Consider the following 17,408-nt stretch of genomic DNA (forward strand, 5'->3'; position numbering starts at 1 on the left):
GGTTCACTCGACGCGCCGAACACATAAATCTAAATGAGAAACCACACACATGACAGGCTACATGCATGTTGTGACGAACTTCGCATCGAGCGCCCTCGAAAAAAGAAGTCACCGGCCGCCACTGTTCATGACGTTAATATTGAACATTAAACTATTGATGTTTCTTTACATTTTTTATACACAGAGCTCAAATCCATTGCATTTTTCTGTTCTCTTTTGATTGATGGGATATATTGTCCATGCCTATCGGCTGTTTGTGAAAAAAGCTTTTATTTACCAATATATCGGTGCATCTTTAGACCAAACTTTTGCTAAATTCTGTTTTTGCTTGTTTCTTTATGTAAAATCTAAATAAATTAGAAGAAATTGAAAATTGAACATAGGAACTCTATATAGTCACAACAAATCAAAGGTCACAGGATTGTTTTTTATTGAAAAATATAAGCTGGGCCCAACACACTGTGCTAAAGTACCACTGAAAATAAGTACAAATGAATATAAAGTATTCTTATGGACATGTATGGATTCATTAGTTCATCTGCATTATCACAAATGGCACAATGTGAGGATGTTCTCTGCAGCTGAATCGTCAGACGCTGAGTAAATATGCAGCTTAGTCCAGTTAGTTTAGGACGGTAATGAGAAAAAGCTGTAACGGGATGCGTTTCCAAATGACCCATACTCCCCATTCTCTATCCATTAAGAGACATGTGGCATACATGTGTGAAACGAGTACCTAAAGCCCTGGTGGAATCTCCAGCCCAGAGTGTGTAAGCAATTCTCCATCCCAGAGAGCAAACGCAGGAGAGATGGGTGAGCGGAATTGTGTTTTAATGGTATGCACCACTTCAGATTTCTGGGTGTCCACCAGACTGAGCTGTCCAGCCTCATAGTCCAGCAAGAGCCCGATCTGATCGGATTTCCCCACGAATGGCACCGGGACCTGCTTACCGGAGGTCATGGCAAACCACTTCCTCTGGGTGTATGCGAACACCCAGGAAGTGGAATTTGTGCCCACGCATTCATCACGTGAGGTCTGCACATCGGCCACGCCCACCCTGAACTCACTGGAGTTTTGGACTGTGACCTCCCAGTAGTGGCGCCCAGAATCGATCTGAGCATCAGCAAGGACCACGGCCCATTCACGGAATCGTAGAGGGCTGTCCTGCACAAGGGTGGGGTCCAAACCTAGAATTCGATATATCACACCTGTGTCCTTCTTGAAAAGGTCCAGACTGCTATGGGCCGTCTGTTCATCCAGCTTAAACTGTAAATCTGTTGAAAGATACAGAATCTTTAATGATGCGTTTTATTCAAATACTATTATTATTAAAGCTGCAATCAGCTTTGCCATCTCTGTTTGAAACAATAAATAGATCAGTGTTTCTAAACGTATAATGCAATTGCCCTGTTATTTGTTTGTATTGTTTTACTACATAAATATTTGAGCTATATATTTTTTATATATTATTTACAATACACAAGATGGATTTAATTATATATTTGGGAGGACATCCCTCAGATAGGGGGGTGTGGTGGTTAAAGCGCTACTGTGTTTCACTTCAGAAGACATTTATTAACCCACTGGAGCTATATAGATTACTTCTATGATAGCTGAATAAACTTTTTAAAATTTTAAAACTCTGGCATAATTTTATCCTCTGGCAGGATATTATTACTTAATTTAAAGTCCCCATTAATAGGAAGTTGCGATCGACTTTACTTCCATGTTGTGAAGCATTTCCAAGTAAAATGGAATATGCAGAAAATAGTGGGTGCGGTTTGTGCTTCCCACTGTAAATTGATTGGAAAAAGAAAATTCGCATTTCATTCAGAAATGGAGCTAAGGGTATTTAAGGTTTAAGTTGAACGCCGTCATTAGAACTCTATTACCGCCAAAACCGTGTTATTAAAATATTTTTTAGAACATTTTTAGCATAGAGAATGTTTAAATACTAATTGAAAACAATTGTTAACAGTCTGTGTTATTGTCTACTAGGGCTGCACGATTAATCGTTTTTAAACCGAAATCGCGATGTGAATGGATGCGATTTTCGAATCGCAAGAAATGCGATTATTTCGATTCAAAACTATTAAATATAACAATCATCTAGTACGCAGTTTTTGACAGTTCGCTTCATGCGCATTTTACCTTTGATGCAGTTTAGACCAATAGAGTGCATGAACACTGAGGTGCTGACTACACGTCATCACACCATTTGGAAAACATGAGCGCGAGCAGCAGTTCAACTCCTCAACAAAGTGTACGGCCATATGATTTCCGCGATGCGGAAAACTCGGACAGAATCGCGAAATGCATACAAATGGAATTAACTGCACAACGCGGAATGTCATGAAGTTGGCAGATTTTGGATTCAGTCATTTTAAAAACGCATTATAACTCATTAACCGGCAAATGAAAGGACAGAAATGCGCGAAAACATTTCCCTTTTGTGTAATGTTGGACTTAAAGAAAGGTGTATATACGTCCGTTTCTCGTCATGCATCGCAAACAATGACAAGCGCCTCATCAGACTATAAGCAGGTTTCATTAAAGCCCGGAACACAGCAGACGAAACGGGTACATTATACTTTCTTGCACGCGCACATCTGCACCGCTTTGAATATTTACAGGCATGAGGGTTCATGAAGCGCGCACACAGAGAGAGCAGTCAGCACACGCGTGATCACTAAACTTAAGTTTTCTTTCTTGTCAAAGTGAACATAAACAGCTGGATGTTTATCAGTATATTGGAGCAGAGCAGTTTTAAAGCTGTCTTGTGTCCTAAAGTGACAGTAACCTGGTGCTTTCTGTGTCAGAAATGTTTATTACACACCAAAAATTAAAATCACTCCTTACTCTTAACTGAACAAGCTTCTGCAGCTCCACATTTAAAATCCTACAGTGAGGACTGTGCAGTCTTTTATTTGTATTTTTTGCTTATGTTAAATCATAGATTCTAATAACTAATATATTTACATTTATTACAGATGCCTGAAAAGTAAAACAAGATGAGTATAGTCTTATGATTAAAAGAAAAACTAAACATTTGCTTGTCAGATGAATTGTTGTAGTGACAGCCAAAATACATTGGCCTATATGTTATTTTAAATAAAACTTTCAAAAAAAAATATTAAATTGTATTTTTTTTAATGTTCTTAGATTTAAAAAAAAGTTTGTCTGCAGAATAGCAAAGTCCTGCAGACAACTTGGTACAATGTTTAAGAGGTTTTAAATAAACAGTAGCACAGCATCTTTCTTTGGTGCTATTAAAACCACCACAACAAACCTGGATCTACCTCTTTTATTATATACTAATGAATCGCACTTTAAATCGCGAATCGCAATTTTGATCAGAAAAATCGCAATTAGATTTTTTCTCCGAATCGTGCAGCCCTATTGTCTACGTTGTTTCCAACTGTTTTTTTTTCAAGACACCTAACCCCAACTGCTCCAGGCGAGTTGGATGGCGCCTTGCATGGCTGACACCGCCGTCAATGTATGAACGAATGAGTGAATGGCTGAATGTGAGGCAACTTGTAAAGCGCCTTGAATTGCTATTGGTCTGTTGAAAGCGCTATATTGTTAAGGATTTGTTTCCTGTGCGTTTCATTTAATGGAAAGCACATTCACTGCTAGTTGTCTTGCTCTATGTTTATTTAAAATTAACAGCATGTAGCTAATCAGTGTCTGCTTGTTTATTCAAACTAAGTTGTCCTAAAACAGACAAACCAATTCTAAAACCGGTGTTGTGTCGAAGTCTGTTCCCCCTATGTTCCCCCTATTTTTCTCTTCAGTGTAGTGTTTTTATGGCGTTTTTATCACGTTATAGGTTTTATTATTTATATATTTAAAGTTTTAATGGCTACTGAGTCTGAGATGTATATGTGTGCATTTCTGTAATGTTTCTGTATTGTTCTTAATGGTAAGTAAATTATTTTTACAGTATGAATCATATTATATGTATATATATTTATTTAATTATGTATGCAAACATTACATTTTTTAAACATCCAGTAAAGGGAAAAAAAAGAAAAAGACAGGCTATATTTTAAAAGAAATACCCTAATAGAAAACTGTCAAATGTATGAAATGTTTAATAAATTGTATTATAAAATACATGATTTTATGCCTTTTTAGTATAACCAATTCAAATCTTTAATCTTTCTAAATGTAACGTGATGAAAACGCTATAAAAGCACTACACTAAAGGGAAACATAGGGGGAACTGAGTTCGACACAACACCGGCAAACCCCTACTTGCAGCAGACCCACAGCTGGTTGTGGCTAGAAGGCAAACAGCAGCAGCCAAAATCTCATAAAATCTTAAGGATAAGTGCTGTATTTATCCTAATCCTAACACCAAACCTAACGCTAAACCCAACATTTCACAGGATTTAGACCGTAGCAGTATCCCATCTATCCAGAATCACTGTTTTCATCCTAATCCTATCCCCAAACCCAACATCTCACAAGATTTAGGCAGTTGCTGTATCCTATCAAGCCAAAACCCCAAATATATACCCCTAAAAAAATCTTACTGCAGTAAAAGAGTTTATTTGGATCATGGTGGCACGATCGCTGGATAAGCAATCAAATTTTGGACAGCAATCTGATGATCAATGTTATTTGAAGTCGGCTTTTAAACGTCAAAATAAATTAAACTATCACGTAGCTATTATAAACCTTTTTCAGGACGCTCTTGCAACCTGGTGGTACTGGGTCACAACAACCCGGGGTTGGGGACCTCTGGTCTAGTTGACGCCATTAGAGAATGATCACCACAAGAGGGCAGAAGTACATTTTCATATTTTGATTTAAGTTTATGAGGGCACGTGACTAAAAAAGCATAAGATGGTTTAATTGTTTATAATGAACACTGCAATATTCCATTAAAAATAAGACTTGTTAGTTCTGATCTTAAAGGGACTTTAACTCAGATTTTGGTCAGGTGAGGGAAAGAAGTCACATACACCTAGGGTAGCATGAGGATAAATTATGAAATTTCTATTCCTGTAACTCTAGCACTAAAACCACCTTTTAAAATCAGTTAAGACCAGACTGGGAGATGAGCAACAGTAAAATCAGCAATAGAGGGTTTTCACGACGCGTCATCAGAGCGGAAGACGCCATATTGGAGGCACTCCGCATCACAAAGAGCACAGACACTGATGTATATGCCGAACGTCGACAAGGAAAATGGTTAATTATTGCCGTGTTTGAGATGGTACCAACAGCACATATTGAGAAAAACATTTGGATTATTATCGACATCCAAAAGTTATTAAAAACCAGGGAAAGGAATGCAAGAAATGATCAGAGGCGGCGCTTGTGGTTGGTAAAGCTCAGGAAAAAGGGTAGTATTGTATTAGAAATATGATTGAAGTACATAAAGTATAAAACAATTATGCTTCTACTTGTGCTTTATTTAAAGAGTATTTAATATGTACTTTAGTGTATGCACAAAATGTACTTAAACACAAATAAAATTTGCGCTGCTATGCCTTAATGCCAGTGTGCTTAATTGCTCATAACACATTTTCTATTGTAATGATAATAATATTTTTAATAGTAAATGGTAAAAACAATTATTGCTTTTATTTTTTACTGTGCTTATTTTACTGTAAAGCACTTTGGTAGGACACTGGCTATTTTAAATTTGCTATATAAATAAAGCTGACATTGACATATGGGCTCTGCATGAAAACTAGGTAGGTCACTAACTTATATCGGGATATGCAACTGAAGGAAGAATCGCCGGGTCGTCACGGATCCTAGAAGAGGGAGTTCGTGGGAATCTGCATCGCCTATAAATTGTAATTTCTCGAAATATCGTGCCTTTTCTTGTGGTCCAAGTCCTTCCCTATATGCCTTTGCATCTTGGACGCGTTTTCTGTTGTTTAGACATGTCTACATTCACTTAAAGTATCCAAAGCGCATAATATTCCATTGTACTCCGTTCAGTTCTTTACACCGAGAGCCTCCACGATGGCCGCGCATCCGGGTTACCGCCCAGAACGTGACGTCGGTGAAAACCCTCTATCACCATTTGGTTGAAAATCATGCTTTTCTGCTTTTAGCTGTTTTTTATCATGGAAACTTACAAAACAATAAAATAATGACTTTCTCGTGTACTTACACGTTGAACAATTTCTCGAATGAATACATATTTGTAGCTTGTGCTGTAATTCCATTTTTAATCTGTTTTCCTCAATTCTTAGGTCGTATCGTCCCCACCCCAAATCGTGAGCTTGTTTACTACAGAGCTCACCTCACACATAACTTAACTTGCATGCCATTTCACTGCACTTGGTTAAACTCACAGACATCCTAACTAACTAGTTAAAGTTGCTCGAGTTACATTCACAGACAGAATGTTACTACATTTCCCTGACCCTTGTGTTTGACTGGACTGAGTCATTGAGAAGTGCGCACATACAACATGCGTTATACTCACTGTTTCTCACACTGCTACTAATATACCATCTCCGGCTTATGAGGGGTTTCCCACGGCTATACCCGAGTGCAGTTGACGCGGATCGGCTTGTCAAACGGCACAAACGTGCCAAGCTCGAGGACATCGCCATCTCGGTCTTTCCACGTGCAGAACGTTACGATTCTGAGTGCCCACTGCCGTAAGGTCGTGCGCGCTCCCGAAACCTGCGTGCTGCTGCCACCTACTGTTAGGATAGAGCAAAGCACTAAATACGTGCTTTAGAAAACTTGAATAAATGAATGACTCAAAAAGAACAAAACAAGATTATTTAAAAAATTTAATTAGAGTTTGAAAGTTTTTCTTGTCTTCTAACATACACAACGCATTTAAAAACATGTACTATGAATGCTTTATTTACTATATACTACTAACAAAATAAAAACAATTTTGAATGTAGGACTACAAAACGTGTAATCCAATATGTAATAGCATGAATATTGTTGTAAATGTTTGAACACAATAAATGTTACATACGTCTTTTACAAATCATCACCTACTATTGTTGTTCTATTAGGCAGGTCAAATTAAGTATATCCCAATTATATTCCCATATAAAACATATTTTTTTCTTTAAGTGATTCTAAATGGTAATACTTAAAATTAATAAAAGAAAAAATAAATACACATAACAAAAAAATTCACATGTGCAGGAATATGTGAATTATAATTTACATTTCAAAAGAAAATGACTAATGAAATTAGTAATACTGCCCCCGTAATCAAATGTCTAAAAGGGTGACCAAAACATCAGGACAGCTTTTAACACCGAAACAATTTCTACAAAACTTCAGCATATGTTTAATCCGAACCCTATAAGAATGAATGTACGGCCATTAGAAGTCATTTGGCATGTCTGTCGTAATGACAACAGATTCCAGGCTGAATGTATCAACCACTACTCCAGAATTTTTAATTCACCAACAGCAGAACTAAACTAGCAGAACCAGTCATTGAAAATTGCATATAATTCAGATGCAATTTTATAGCATATAATTCAGAAGTACTGGTCGAATTGATGTGTGTAGTTTATGCATTCACTGTAGCCCTCTAAAAAAAACTTCAAATATTTCCACATGAAGAAAAACTTTCACAGAGCCTGATAAAAAATACATGTACATATTTTCCTTATAAATAAAAGTTTATATAAATATCCTAAATCTATCAACAAAAGAAAAAACAAGGCCTAAGCTTTATTTGTTGGTCATAACAAAGTATTGATACATTTATTAATGATGGCTATAAATATATACATCGACTTATTGAGGAGTGCTGTGGTTTGTTAAAAATCATAATGCTCCTGTGTACTGTAGAAAACTGGTATTTCCTGGGCTGTGCTATGGCCGAACCAGCTGTGTGGATCGATATTACATAAAAATATTTTTTCCCCGATTTGTGAGTACTCTGTTCCACAGTCGAGTTCATTCAGTGTTCACAGTGATGTAAAAAATGGCCCATTTGATATAGTTTATTGCTATCTTCTCCGTGTCTATGAGGGTTTCAAAGTTTAAAGAATAAGGCGATACAGGACCCAAAGCCCAAAGGTCAACCAGTGGCTTGTCCAGCTGAGCTGAGTCCATTTCTGAATGGTGTGACTGGCCATACTATCCTGTGGAAAAAGCATCAGTAGAGGTTAGCAACAGGGGAGGTTATTGTGAATTAGATGTTTTGAATAAAAAGGCAGGTCGAACCTCATCAGAGTCTGTGTCATCTGTGCTGGAGCCGAAAATGGATCCCAGGTATGTTAAGTGTAGCACTGCTAACATGCTAAATGTCCCGTTTATTAAATATACCCACAATGCCTGAGGAGAAGAAGCAAAACATCAATCAAAAACTGTGCTATTGTTCAAGTCATAATTTCTTATTCTGTATTTACAGTGACATTTACATAATAAACATTATGACAAACATGATGCCTTTTTATTTCGATGTTTGCAGTCAGTTGTGCACTTCTTGGACAGGACACAGGCATTTAAAAGAACTGACAACCTTTTCCTAAGCACTGAACCACAGATTAAAAGCACAGTCCATTACATACACACATAAACGTGAATCCATTCTGCGAAAAAAAGTCTTGCGACTTAACCATTAAATGGCTAAATATAATTCACAAACTGAACTGTGTTACATGAAGCTGCAATAACTGAAACATATAGTTAACACATTAATAATATGTATTTCTAAACAGATACTCACCATGTTCAATGTATGTCATAAATCCAAGAGTAAATAATACAGCCCCAATATGAAAGCTTAGACCCTGAGGGAATGAAAGTAAAATGTTATACAGTACAGTGCAAATTACTTAAGCACATCATGCTTCACCAGAAAAGGTATGTGCCTGAGAAAGAATGCAATAAAATACAAGTTGCTACAAGTTAAGCGTATAGTTACATGAAGCAGAGCGCTTGCTGTGTATGTCAAGATGATAGCTGTGAAGGATCCATATCTGAGAGACTTCTTAAACACATCTAAATGAGAAACAGGAAGACTTATTAATATACTTATTGATAGACTTATTGAGGAAATACAGACAAAAAAGCATACTTTACAATAAATTAATGCATTAGTTAATGTATTCGTTAACATGACTTTATAACGAAAAATACAACATTTAATCATCTTAATTCATGATAATTTCAGCATTTTCTAAAACATTTTTTTTTAATCAAAAGCTGTAATTGTTAACATAAGTTATGAACTAACATAAACAATTGTATTGGCATTTAAGCAACACTAAAGAGTTTTTGCTCTTTGCTCCCCCTACAGGTTGGAAGCGGAATTGTCCATTACCACTGTCGTAAATAATTTAGCCTACTGCAGCAAAGCTGGCTCTGATTGGATCCTAGGTCTGCCGTAAAACAAGTTTTTGAAGTTTTCCCTCGAACTACAGGACCGCAACCCGACGGTTGGAAACTTCTTTGGCCCTGTCCCAAATGGCGCACTTCATGTGGACTTTCGGTCTCGTGGCCTTAAATTGCGCGTGCTCGCTTAGTCCACGAGTCCGTAGGGTGTCCCATCTGTCATTTTTACGCTTTGAAGTGTGCTCATCAGCGCCTCCTTTGCCCCCTTGATGCGGTCTTCAGCGAAGCCCGCACTGCAGCAGGCTTCGCGCACTTTACCAACCCAGAAGTCCTTGCGAAAGAGCAATCAGACCAATCAGACGACAGAAGGGAGGAGCTCACACTGACGGGCAACTTCTCTACCTATTTCCGGTGTGACGCTTGAGTCTGTCCCAAAATACGACTCTGTTGCACCCACGTGGACTCGCATTATGGGTCCCTAAAGTCTGGACTACGTGATGTCATCAAAGTGTGGACTCTGAGGAGGACCACAAGTCCGGAGTGTGCCATTTGGGACAGGACCATAAAAGCGAATGTGAACGTGCCGTTCACCCTATTTCGAGTAGATGAATGACTGAAACTTTTTTGGAAACGTTATTTTAAGGTAAAAACTCTTTGATGTTGCTTTAAGTAACATTAACAAATGCTGAAAAACTATATTGTTAATTGTTAGTTCATTTTAGCTAATGCATTTACTAATGTTAACAAACACAACTTACTGTAAAGTGAGACCATTTTTAACAAATTTCATTTTATGGTGCAGTAACTCAGTTCACAGAGTGAAAGTTAAATCAAAAGAAGTGCTGCATGGATCTAAAGTTATTTCACATATGGTTTGTTAGGATAGGACCACCACAACTATTTCAAAATCTATAATTTGAGGGTGCAAAAATATTGAGAAAATCGCCTTTAAACTTGTGCAAATGAAGTCCTTAGCGACACTTATTACATGACACTCTGAATTGCTTGATTCTGATTGGCCAGTCACAACATTCCAAGGTTCGTTTTTTTTTTCTGATAACTACCACTCAAAACTAACACACAGTAATCCGGATGCTGCAAATCATTTTGACAGGTAAAGTTTAAAATACACAAAAATTAAACCAAATAGTGTGTTTGTGACAATTGTATGTCTTGTCTTATCTTAAAACCAAAAGTAAACGTGTTTTCCTCGTAGAAGGTCTGCATTCGTTAAAAATTAGCAAATAAAATATTTCAAATAAATATTTAATGTTCCTTACCTTACTTTCAAGGGTAAATAGCCGTGTAATTAGCAGGATAATGTACAGTCAGCAGGTTGTTAATGTAAAATAAGCCCCTTCAGTGTGATACAAGACCCTCCGCTGCGCGTCTATATATTAGACGCTACCTATACATTATCCTTTACATATTGCTAAGGATAAATATATTTTTATAGGAAATTTACAAAATATCTTTATGAAACATTCCCATGTTACTTATGACTGGTTTTGTGGTCCAGGGTCACATATTAAGCCTGTTTTAACCACACCACAATATTGCAATATTAACAACAAGTATAAAAACCACATACATGTGTTGAGCCAACGGGACATGGGCAAATTCCAGGAAGTGACAACCTCCACCATAGACCGAGGAAACTCAACATTCATTGGCTTTGCTATTGTCAAGTCCCTTGAAAACAGCACAACAAAAAGAGTGAGTGAAATAAATACCATTTATATAGCATTAGTGATATTCCTTCATAAGTATACTGGTAGTACTAGAATCTGTATCATTTGTACAAACCATTTAAGGTTGTCCTTCTCCTCTGTGAAACCAGCACCTGACAGTGTGGTGGTTGTCTCACCCAGGTAACCTACAAAGTAATTACTGAAATGAAAGGACAGGGTGTTCTCATAGGCCTGCAGCCACCTGGTGAATGGAAGATATACAATGATTAAGATGATTAAAGATTAGAGACAAAACAATAGATACATATCAAAGCTTGATTACCTTGTTATAGTGCCTCTGGAAAGCAATTAAAATATAAATTGAAATACATTAGTAAATATAATCCAATAGCCTAATTTTACTAATAGACATTAACAGATCAAATGCAAATAATGAACCAATTCTTTGACCATAAATTATGTGTGGTTTAATATTAACCCAAAGTAAATTTATCCAATGTATAGCCTATATACACTCACCTAAAGGATTATGAGGAGCACCTGTTTAATTTCTCATTAATGCAATTTTCTAATCAACCAATAACATGGCAGTTGCTTTAATGCATTTAGGGGTGTGGTCCTGGTCAAGACAATGTCCTGAACTCCAAACTGAATGTCAGAATAGGAAAGAAATGTGATTTAAGCAATTTTAAGGGTGGCATGATTGTTGGTGCCAGACGGGCCAGTCTGAGTATTTCACAATCTGCTCAGTTACTGGGATTTTCACGCACAACCATTTCTAGTGTTTACAAAGAATGGTGTGAAAAGGGAAAAACATCCAGTATGTGGCAGTCCTGTGGGCGAAAATTGATGCTAGAGGTCAGAGGAGAATGGGACGATAGAAGAGCAACTTTGACTGAAATAACCACTCGTTACAACCGAGGTATGCAGCAAAGCATTTGTGAAGCCACAACATGCACAACCTTGAGGTGGATGGGCTACAACAGCAGGAGACCCCACCAGGTACCATTCATCTCCACTACAAATAGGAAAAAGAGGCTACAATTTGCACAAGCTCACCAAAATTGTGCACCAGATCTCAACCCAATAGAGCATCTTTGGGATGTGGTGGAACGGGAGCTTCGTGCCCTGGATGTGCATCCCACAAATTTCCATCAACTGCAAGATCCTATCCTATCAATATGGGCCAACATTTCTAAAGAATGCTTTCAGCACCTTGTTGGATCAATGCCACGTAGAATTAAGGCAATTTTGAAGGCAAAAGGGGCTCAAACACAGTATTAGTATGGTGTTCCTAATAATATTTTAGGTGAGTGTATTTTCTGCATATATTTGTCTTTATTCTTTATGATCAAAGTTGATATGCCCTTATTCCATGTTTATTAATTATATATCAATAACGTATTAGAATAATACCTCATCTTTCGCCTCTTCTTGCTAGGAGAAAATATAAAAACATAACAAATCAGGTATTACAAAAATCAACAAATCAATAAACAAATATCACTCCACACTAACTATCCAATCAATTCAGTCGAGCCTGTTTTCCAAAATAAAATGCCCACATAAGTAATTTGTGCAAGTTAAATTATGTTTTTAAACCCACCAGGTGCCCTCTGGTGAGTGTAAAAAAGACAGTGTCATGTGAACGACAAATGACGTGTGACAGTCACCACTGATCTAAAAGAAATGTAATGGTCCCTTACTTTTTATTTTTATTTACAATATTTAATTGGGATCAAACCTGTGATTGTCACACCTCTAACGTGAGGGTCTATCCCCTGAGCTACAGGAATTTTTGTCTGCCATTCAGATAAAACGGCACACAGTAATATGGTGATAGTTTCTGTTGTAACGCCTGCTGCCGTGAGGAGCGCTAATTTAGAAATCATATTACGACTTATATGGTCATATGAGTTGAAGGAAAAGGAAAATCTGAAAATATGACATATTGGCAAACATCTTCAAAAAATTCATTAACAAATACTACACAAATAATAATTCATCTATACTTACTTGCGGAGCAGCTTGTTTCCAAAAACTGGAATGAAATAGGGAAAGAGATAGGGTGCAATACAATTAGAGATGACCAAACAGAGTTGACTCCACACACAACTGCAGACTGACTTCACAAACCAGGAGATGCTCTATAAAAGAAAACAGAGTTGGACTAAAATTAGTTTTGGTTAGTTTGTTAGACTAAAACAGTTTAATCTGAAACTCACAAGTTTTCGACTCTCCACTGCATCTAAATAGCTGTTGTAGCTGATCCAGGGACCAAAGATGACTGTACCCACAAAGTAAATGTATCCCATGAACTCCACTGGAGAGGGAACTTTCTCCACTGTGCCCTTGTCTAAGTCAAAGGCAAGAGAAATCGCCTTCATGGCCACTACCATCTGGGAACCTATGTGAACAAAGCCATTTTGTTTCAAATTTAGATACAATCCAGTAAGCCAGGAAACATTGATCCACCATAACAAAAAGTAATTGAAAACTCACCTCTCATTTTATGCCAGGTAGTAGTATCCATCATATGTAACTCTCTATAGCAGAAAGAATAAAATATTCCATTACTGTATCTACAAGTCACCAGGGCAATTCCAGTGTTATGGATGTTGTAAAATAATTTCTCAGAAGATGCATGTATTACTAATTTATTGTAATGCTTATTTTTCATAAACCCCTAATGCTCAAGTCCAGACTTCAGAAAAATATCAGCCTGTGCTCATGTTGTCTTTTTAGATGAGGGAAACATGCATCTGTTATGGATGTGACAAAAAAGGACAACTTTTTGGGAGACAACATACTTTATAGGAATTATGTGAATTAAAATGCACAAACCAGATGCAATAACCAACCTATGCAGAAGAAATTATTCTTTAAAGGGACACTTTGCCCATTTGCATTGAGCTTTGGGTGGTTGGAGCCCCGGTCATGTTTTTGGGTGGTCGTGCATCATTTCTTCGGTTTCTGCTGAGACGGGAGAAGTGCAGATTTCGGTGTTGCACTTCCTTCTTTCAATGATGTGGAAATCATCATTTTGCATCATTGAAAGAAGGAAGTCCTATATCTTTGTTGAGGGGGTGAGACTACAAACACCCCTTTTCTCGGTCAAATAGGCACCAAATTCGAAATGTATGTTACATTTCGACTACAAATATTATCCACTTTTAAAAAAGATAAATGTTTCTACAGGTGAAATGCTCCTTTAAGGAACAAATAATACTTTTTATTTTATTTTAAGTTTTGTATGCACATTTATGATAAAGAAACAGGGTTATGGATGTGACTTTTCTACACTATGGACGTGACAAATTCTATGGAACATAATAAAAAATGCTTTAACATTTTAATAGACTTTGCATGGGTATTTAAACCAACAAATATTTACATCTGATACCAGTGGTTAAAAACTTTGGGTAAAGTTTTTATGATAATGGTGACATTTGCATTTGGCAAATATCTTATATATTGTGACTTTTATTCCTGTTTTATTCTTTTTTACATATTTAAATGGTTTTTATTAAAATCACATTTATTTTCTTTTTAACTGATATTTTAAATTCTCAGGTGTCTTTGATTTTTTTTTGTGTGTCTCTTATTTCTACATACTTTTTTCTTTTATATATTGTTTTCTCATTTCTATGAAAAGCACTTTGAATGACCTCTGTGTATGAAATGTGCTATACAAATAAACTTGCATTGCCTTGGCATTTACATTTCCAATCTCATGGTACACTGTGCCAAGATACACTTGTTATTAAATATTTAGGCGACAGACACAGGAGAGACTTTTTTGTTATGGAAAGCATTACTTGTCACCATTTTCCCATGGGATGTCCATTGGCTTTTACTAAAGCTAACAGTTAAGCACTAAACCTACCCCGATTAACAAAAAAATGATGTGACTTCACTGTTGTTCATGTTTAAAAGATTTTTTTATTTGAGATTTCTATCAGTAAGAGATTAATAGAGTAAGCAATTTCTAGCCAATTAAAGTATTTTGAGAAAAAATTATTTTTGCTATAGAGCAGGGGTCTCCAACCTTTTTGCGGGGCAAGGGCTACCACAATGGATAAAACAATCTGGAGGGCTACTTTTTGATATAGTCTACTGAGTAATAAAACAAACAAGTGTAACAAAAAAGTTTTTGAGTTTTTGAGTTTTATTTTACTTGTTGATATGTTGTAGTATGGTTAAAAATTTTAACAATACGTAAACCAAGCCAAGCTAATATAAAAAATATGTAATAAATAAATATTACAATTGAGACTATTAATAGAATGGAGTTGGAGAACCCTGCTATAGAGCATTTACATTATTTTTCCAGGCCTAAAAAACAAAAAATTTAAATTCTCTTTATTCCACTTTAACCATATATATAAATTCTTTATAAGCATGTGAAGCCTGTACACTTGTCCATTGAATTATATAAAAACATAAAACTATTCACTGACCAAAATACCATCTGCTGAGAGCTACAGCTCACATATAGAGCCAAACATCTGCGAAGACATTCAACTAAACTTTCGGGCCTTATTGTACACAAATACACACGTTGACTCTATTGTGCTTAGTATGCTATCCTACAAAATTACACACTAGTAGGGATGTAACACATGGTGTAACATGACGTATTTACATACCCTAACAGCAGGTAGATAAGGATAGTGATGGACAGGAAGGGACCACGGCTGCTGGAATGACGACACAGGAAGAGGATGAGGTAGCAAAGGAGGCTGAGAAGCACCACCCAAACCATGTGCAGCTCAAAGAACAAGTAAAGTGTGTAAAAGCCACCGGCCACCGTACTGAGATGTTTCACAAAAGAGGGCAGACCTGAGTGAGAGAAAGCACATGATTTAAGATATTTAAGTGTACTCATAATAAAATTACTGCAATTTTAATTTTTATGTAGCTCAACTAGTAAAGCACTGCATTAGCAAAGCAAATATTATTGGTTTTGAATCCACAGGGAATGCAGATACTGATAAAAAGATATAGATTGAATTCACTGCAAGTTGCTATGGATGAAAGCACCTGCCACATGCACAAAATGGCATGACATCATATATAATTTAACTATTTGTTGAATAAACCCTCTTACCAAATCTCCACAACAGCCGACACACTAGGCAGATGACTAACAGTTGCCATACTTGTTCTAGACCCTGCTGGACCGTAGGAAGCAAGCAACCTGATCCCAGTTCCTGGAAGAACTCCTGTCTGCTTAAAGCTCCCATTGCCCTAATTTAAACAAAAAAGTAAGATCAATTTTGGATGGCATTAATTTATACCAACAATCAAAGGTATAAAGCAGATTCTGTAACTTAGCTTTAAATGTGAGGATAAGATCAATTGTATTGAGGTCAGTACATGGTGTTTGTTAAATTAATCTCAGGACTATCACTGAATTCCATTGAGCACATGTGGTAATTACAGCAGCATAGAAAACACACAATTTCTCATCCTTTGGATGAGTTAGATAGGAGAAAATCGTTCATGTTGATATTTAGTGTGATTTTGATATGATAACCACATTATGTATGAAGCATTGTAACGTGTTCACATAATCTCACCTCTGCTAGATTTAATACCCTTACACTGCAATGCAGACGACAAGCATATAACGTAACGTCGTAGTCGGGAAAAAGCAATAGTAATTGTAAAATGGCGTAAATAAATGTAAAAAAGTGCAGTACTGAATTTCAGAAATGCACGATTCGTTATATAGCGAATGAAGGATTGACACTTTACATCCACTGCCAATTCAGACAGCAGCGAACCGCTAAAGGAATGCAACGTCAGTCGGTGACTACAATGCAATGTTATATATTGCTTACCTAATTTATCTTTTAAATGTTAAAGGCCCTTAAATCTTCAGTCAATTGCAATATAAATGTGGACAATTATGTCGTACTTCCAGCACAATTGGTCCAGATGATGCGACTGATGTGGCTCATTCCCATTGATGCTATCCGTCATTCATACTTACAGTGCAGCAAGGGACACCCGACGACCAATCATTTTTCTAGTCCTCTGTGGATCAACCAATCAAATGGGAGAATCAGACTTGAAAGGAGACTCTCATCCAATGTTTTGCGGTCGGGATTTGGGAGATTTAAATTGTGTACAGTACGGATATTTTGTTTGTGTGTTAACAGTGTGTATTACTTATATATGCTAATGTTTTATTAAATTATTTTTGCTTAAGTGAGTAACCCTCTAGTGCACACCGGAAAATGCATCCTTAAAAGAAAATCCTGTATTTAAACAATTAAAACAATCTATGAATTTCGACCTATTCAAAATGTTACTCTACTCATTTCCTTTTTATTTGTGTCCAGTTAGAATTTAAACATTTTAATCCAACGTTTTGCTGGTACTTTTATTTTGAAAGCGGTGTGAGGCGGAAG

The 17,408-nt window shown here is 36.6% G+C and overlaps 2 protein-coding genes across 5 annotated transcripts; both read right to left on the reverse strand.

The window, feature by feature from the left end:
* Nucleotides 1-413: 413 nt before the first annotated feature.
* Nucleotides 414-6,671, reverse strand: spryd4 (SPRY domain containing 4). The gene is made up of 2 exons (XM_055168174.2): nt 6,459-6,671; nt 414-1,275 (listed from the first exon to the last, which is right to left on the reverse strand). Exons 1-2 carry the CDS (start codon nt 6,586-6,588, stop codon nt 737-739), a joined length of 669 nt encoding a protein of 222 aa, XP_055024149.1. The 5' UTR covers nt 6,589-6,671; the 3' UTR covers nt 414-736.
* A 1,195-nt stretch (nt 6,672-7,866) lies between these two features.
* On the reverse strand, nt 7,867-17,396 carry porcn (porcupine O-acyltransferase). 4 transcript variants are annotated; one of them, XM_055168170.2, is made up of 15 exons: nt 16,988-17,396; nt 16,100-16,239; nt 15,639-15,831; nt 13,492-13,535; nt 13,215-13,396; nt 13,006-13,136; nt 12,406-12,426; nt 11,312-11,326; nt 11,105-11,230; nt 10,890-10,990; nt 8,889-8,965; nt 8,691-8,754; nt 8,411-8,496; nt 8,186-8,296; nt 7,867-8,103 (listed from the first exon to the last, which is right to left on the reverse strand). In XM_055168170.2, the coding sequence occupies exons 1-15, from the start codon at nt 17,017-17,019 to the stop codon at nt 8,002-8,004; spliced, it is 1,425 nt and encodes a 474-aa protein (XP_055024145.2). In that variant the 5' UTR covers nt 17,020-17,396; the 3' UTR covers nt 7,867-8,001. The 4 variants fall into 4 exon arrangements, with proteins under 4 accessions (XP_055024145.2, XP_055024144.2, XP_055024146.2 ...); XM_055168169.2 differs by having other exon boundaries at nt 16,913-16,991; XM_055168171.2 differs by lacking the exon at nt 16,988-17,396 and adding an exon at nt 16,836-16,981.
* Between the last annotated feature and the right edge of the window lie 12 nt (nt 17,397-17,408).

The sequence above is a fragment of the Misgurnus anguillicaudatus genome, chromosome 5 (genome assembly GCF_027580225.2).
Source record: "Misgurnus anguillicaudatus chromosome 5, ASM2758022v2, whole genome shotgun sequence".
NCBI lineage: Eukaryota > Metazoa > Chordata > Actinopteri > Cypriniformes > Cobitidae > Misgurnus > Misgurnus anguillicaudatus.

Coding starts and splice junctions, on each gene's coding strand:
- spryd4 (XM_055168174.2), bottom strand. CDS start 6,588: ATGGCGATGTCCTCGAGCTTGGCACGTTTGTGCCGTTTGACAAGCCGA. Junction 1,276..6,458: donor TAGTAGCAGTGTGAGAAACA/GTGAGTATAACG, acceptor ATCTTTCAACAG/ATTTACAGTTTAAGCTGGAT.
- porcn (XM_055168169.2), bottom strand. CDS start 16,977: ATGACGGATAGCATCAATGGGAATGAGCCACATCAGTCGCATCATCTG. Junction 16,240..16,912: donor CTGGACCAATTGTGCTGGAA/GTACGACATAAT, acceptor TGTTTAAATTAG/GGCAATGGGAGCTTTAAGCA. Junction 10,991..11,104: donor GAGAAGGACAACCTTAAATG/GTTTGTACAAAT, acceptor GCTGTTTTCAAG/GGACTTGACAATAGCAAAGC.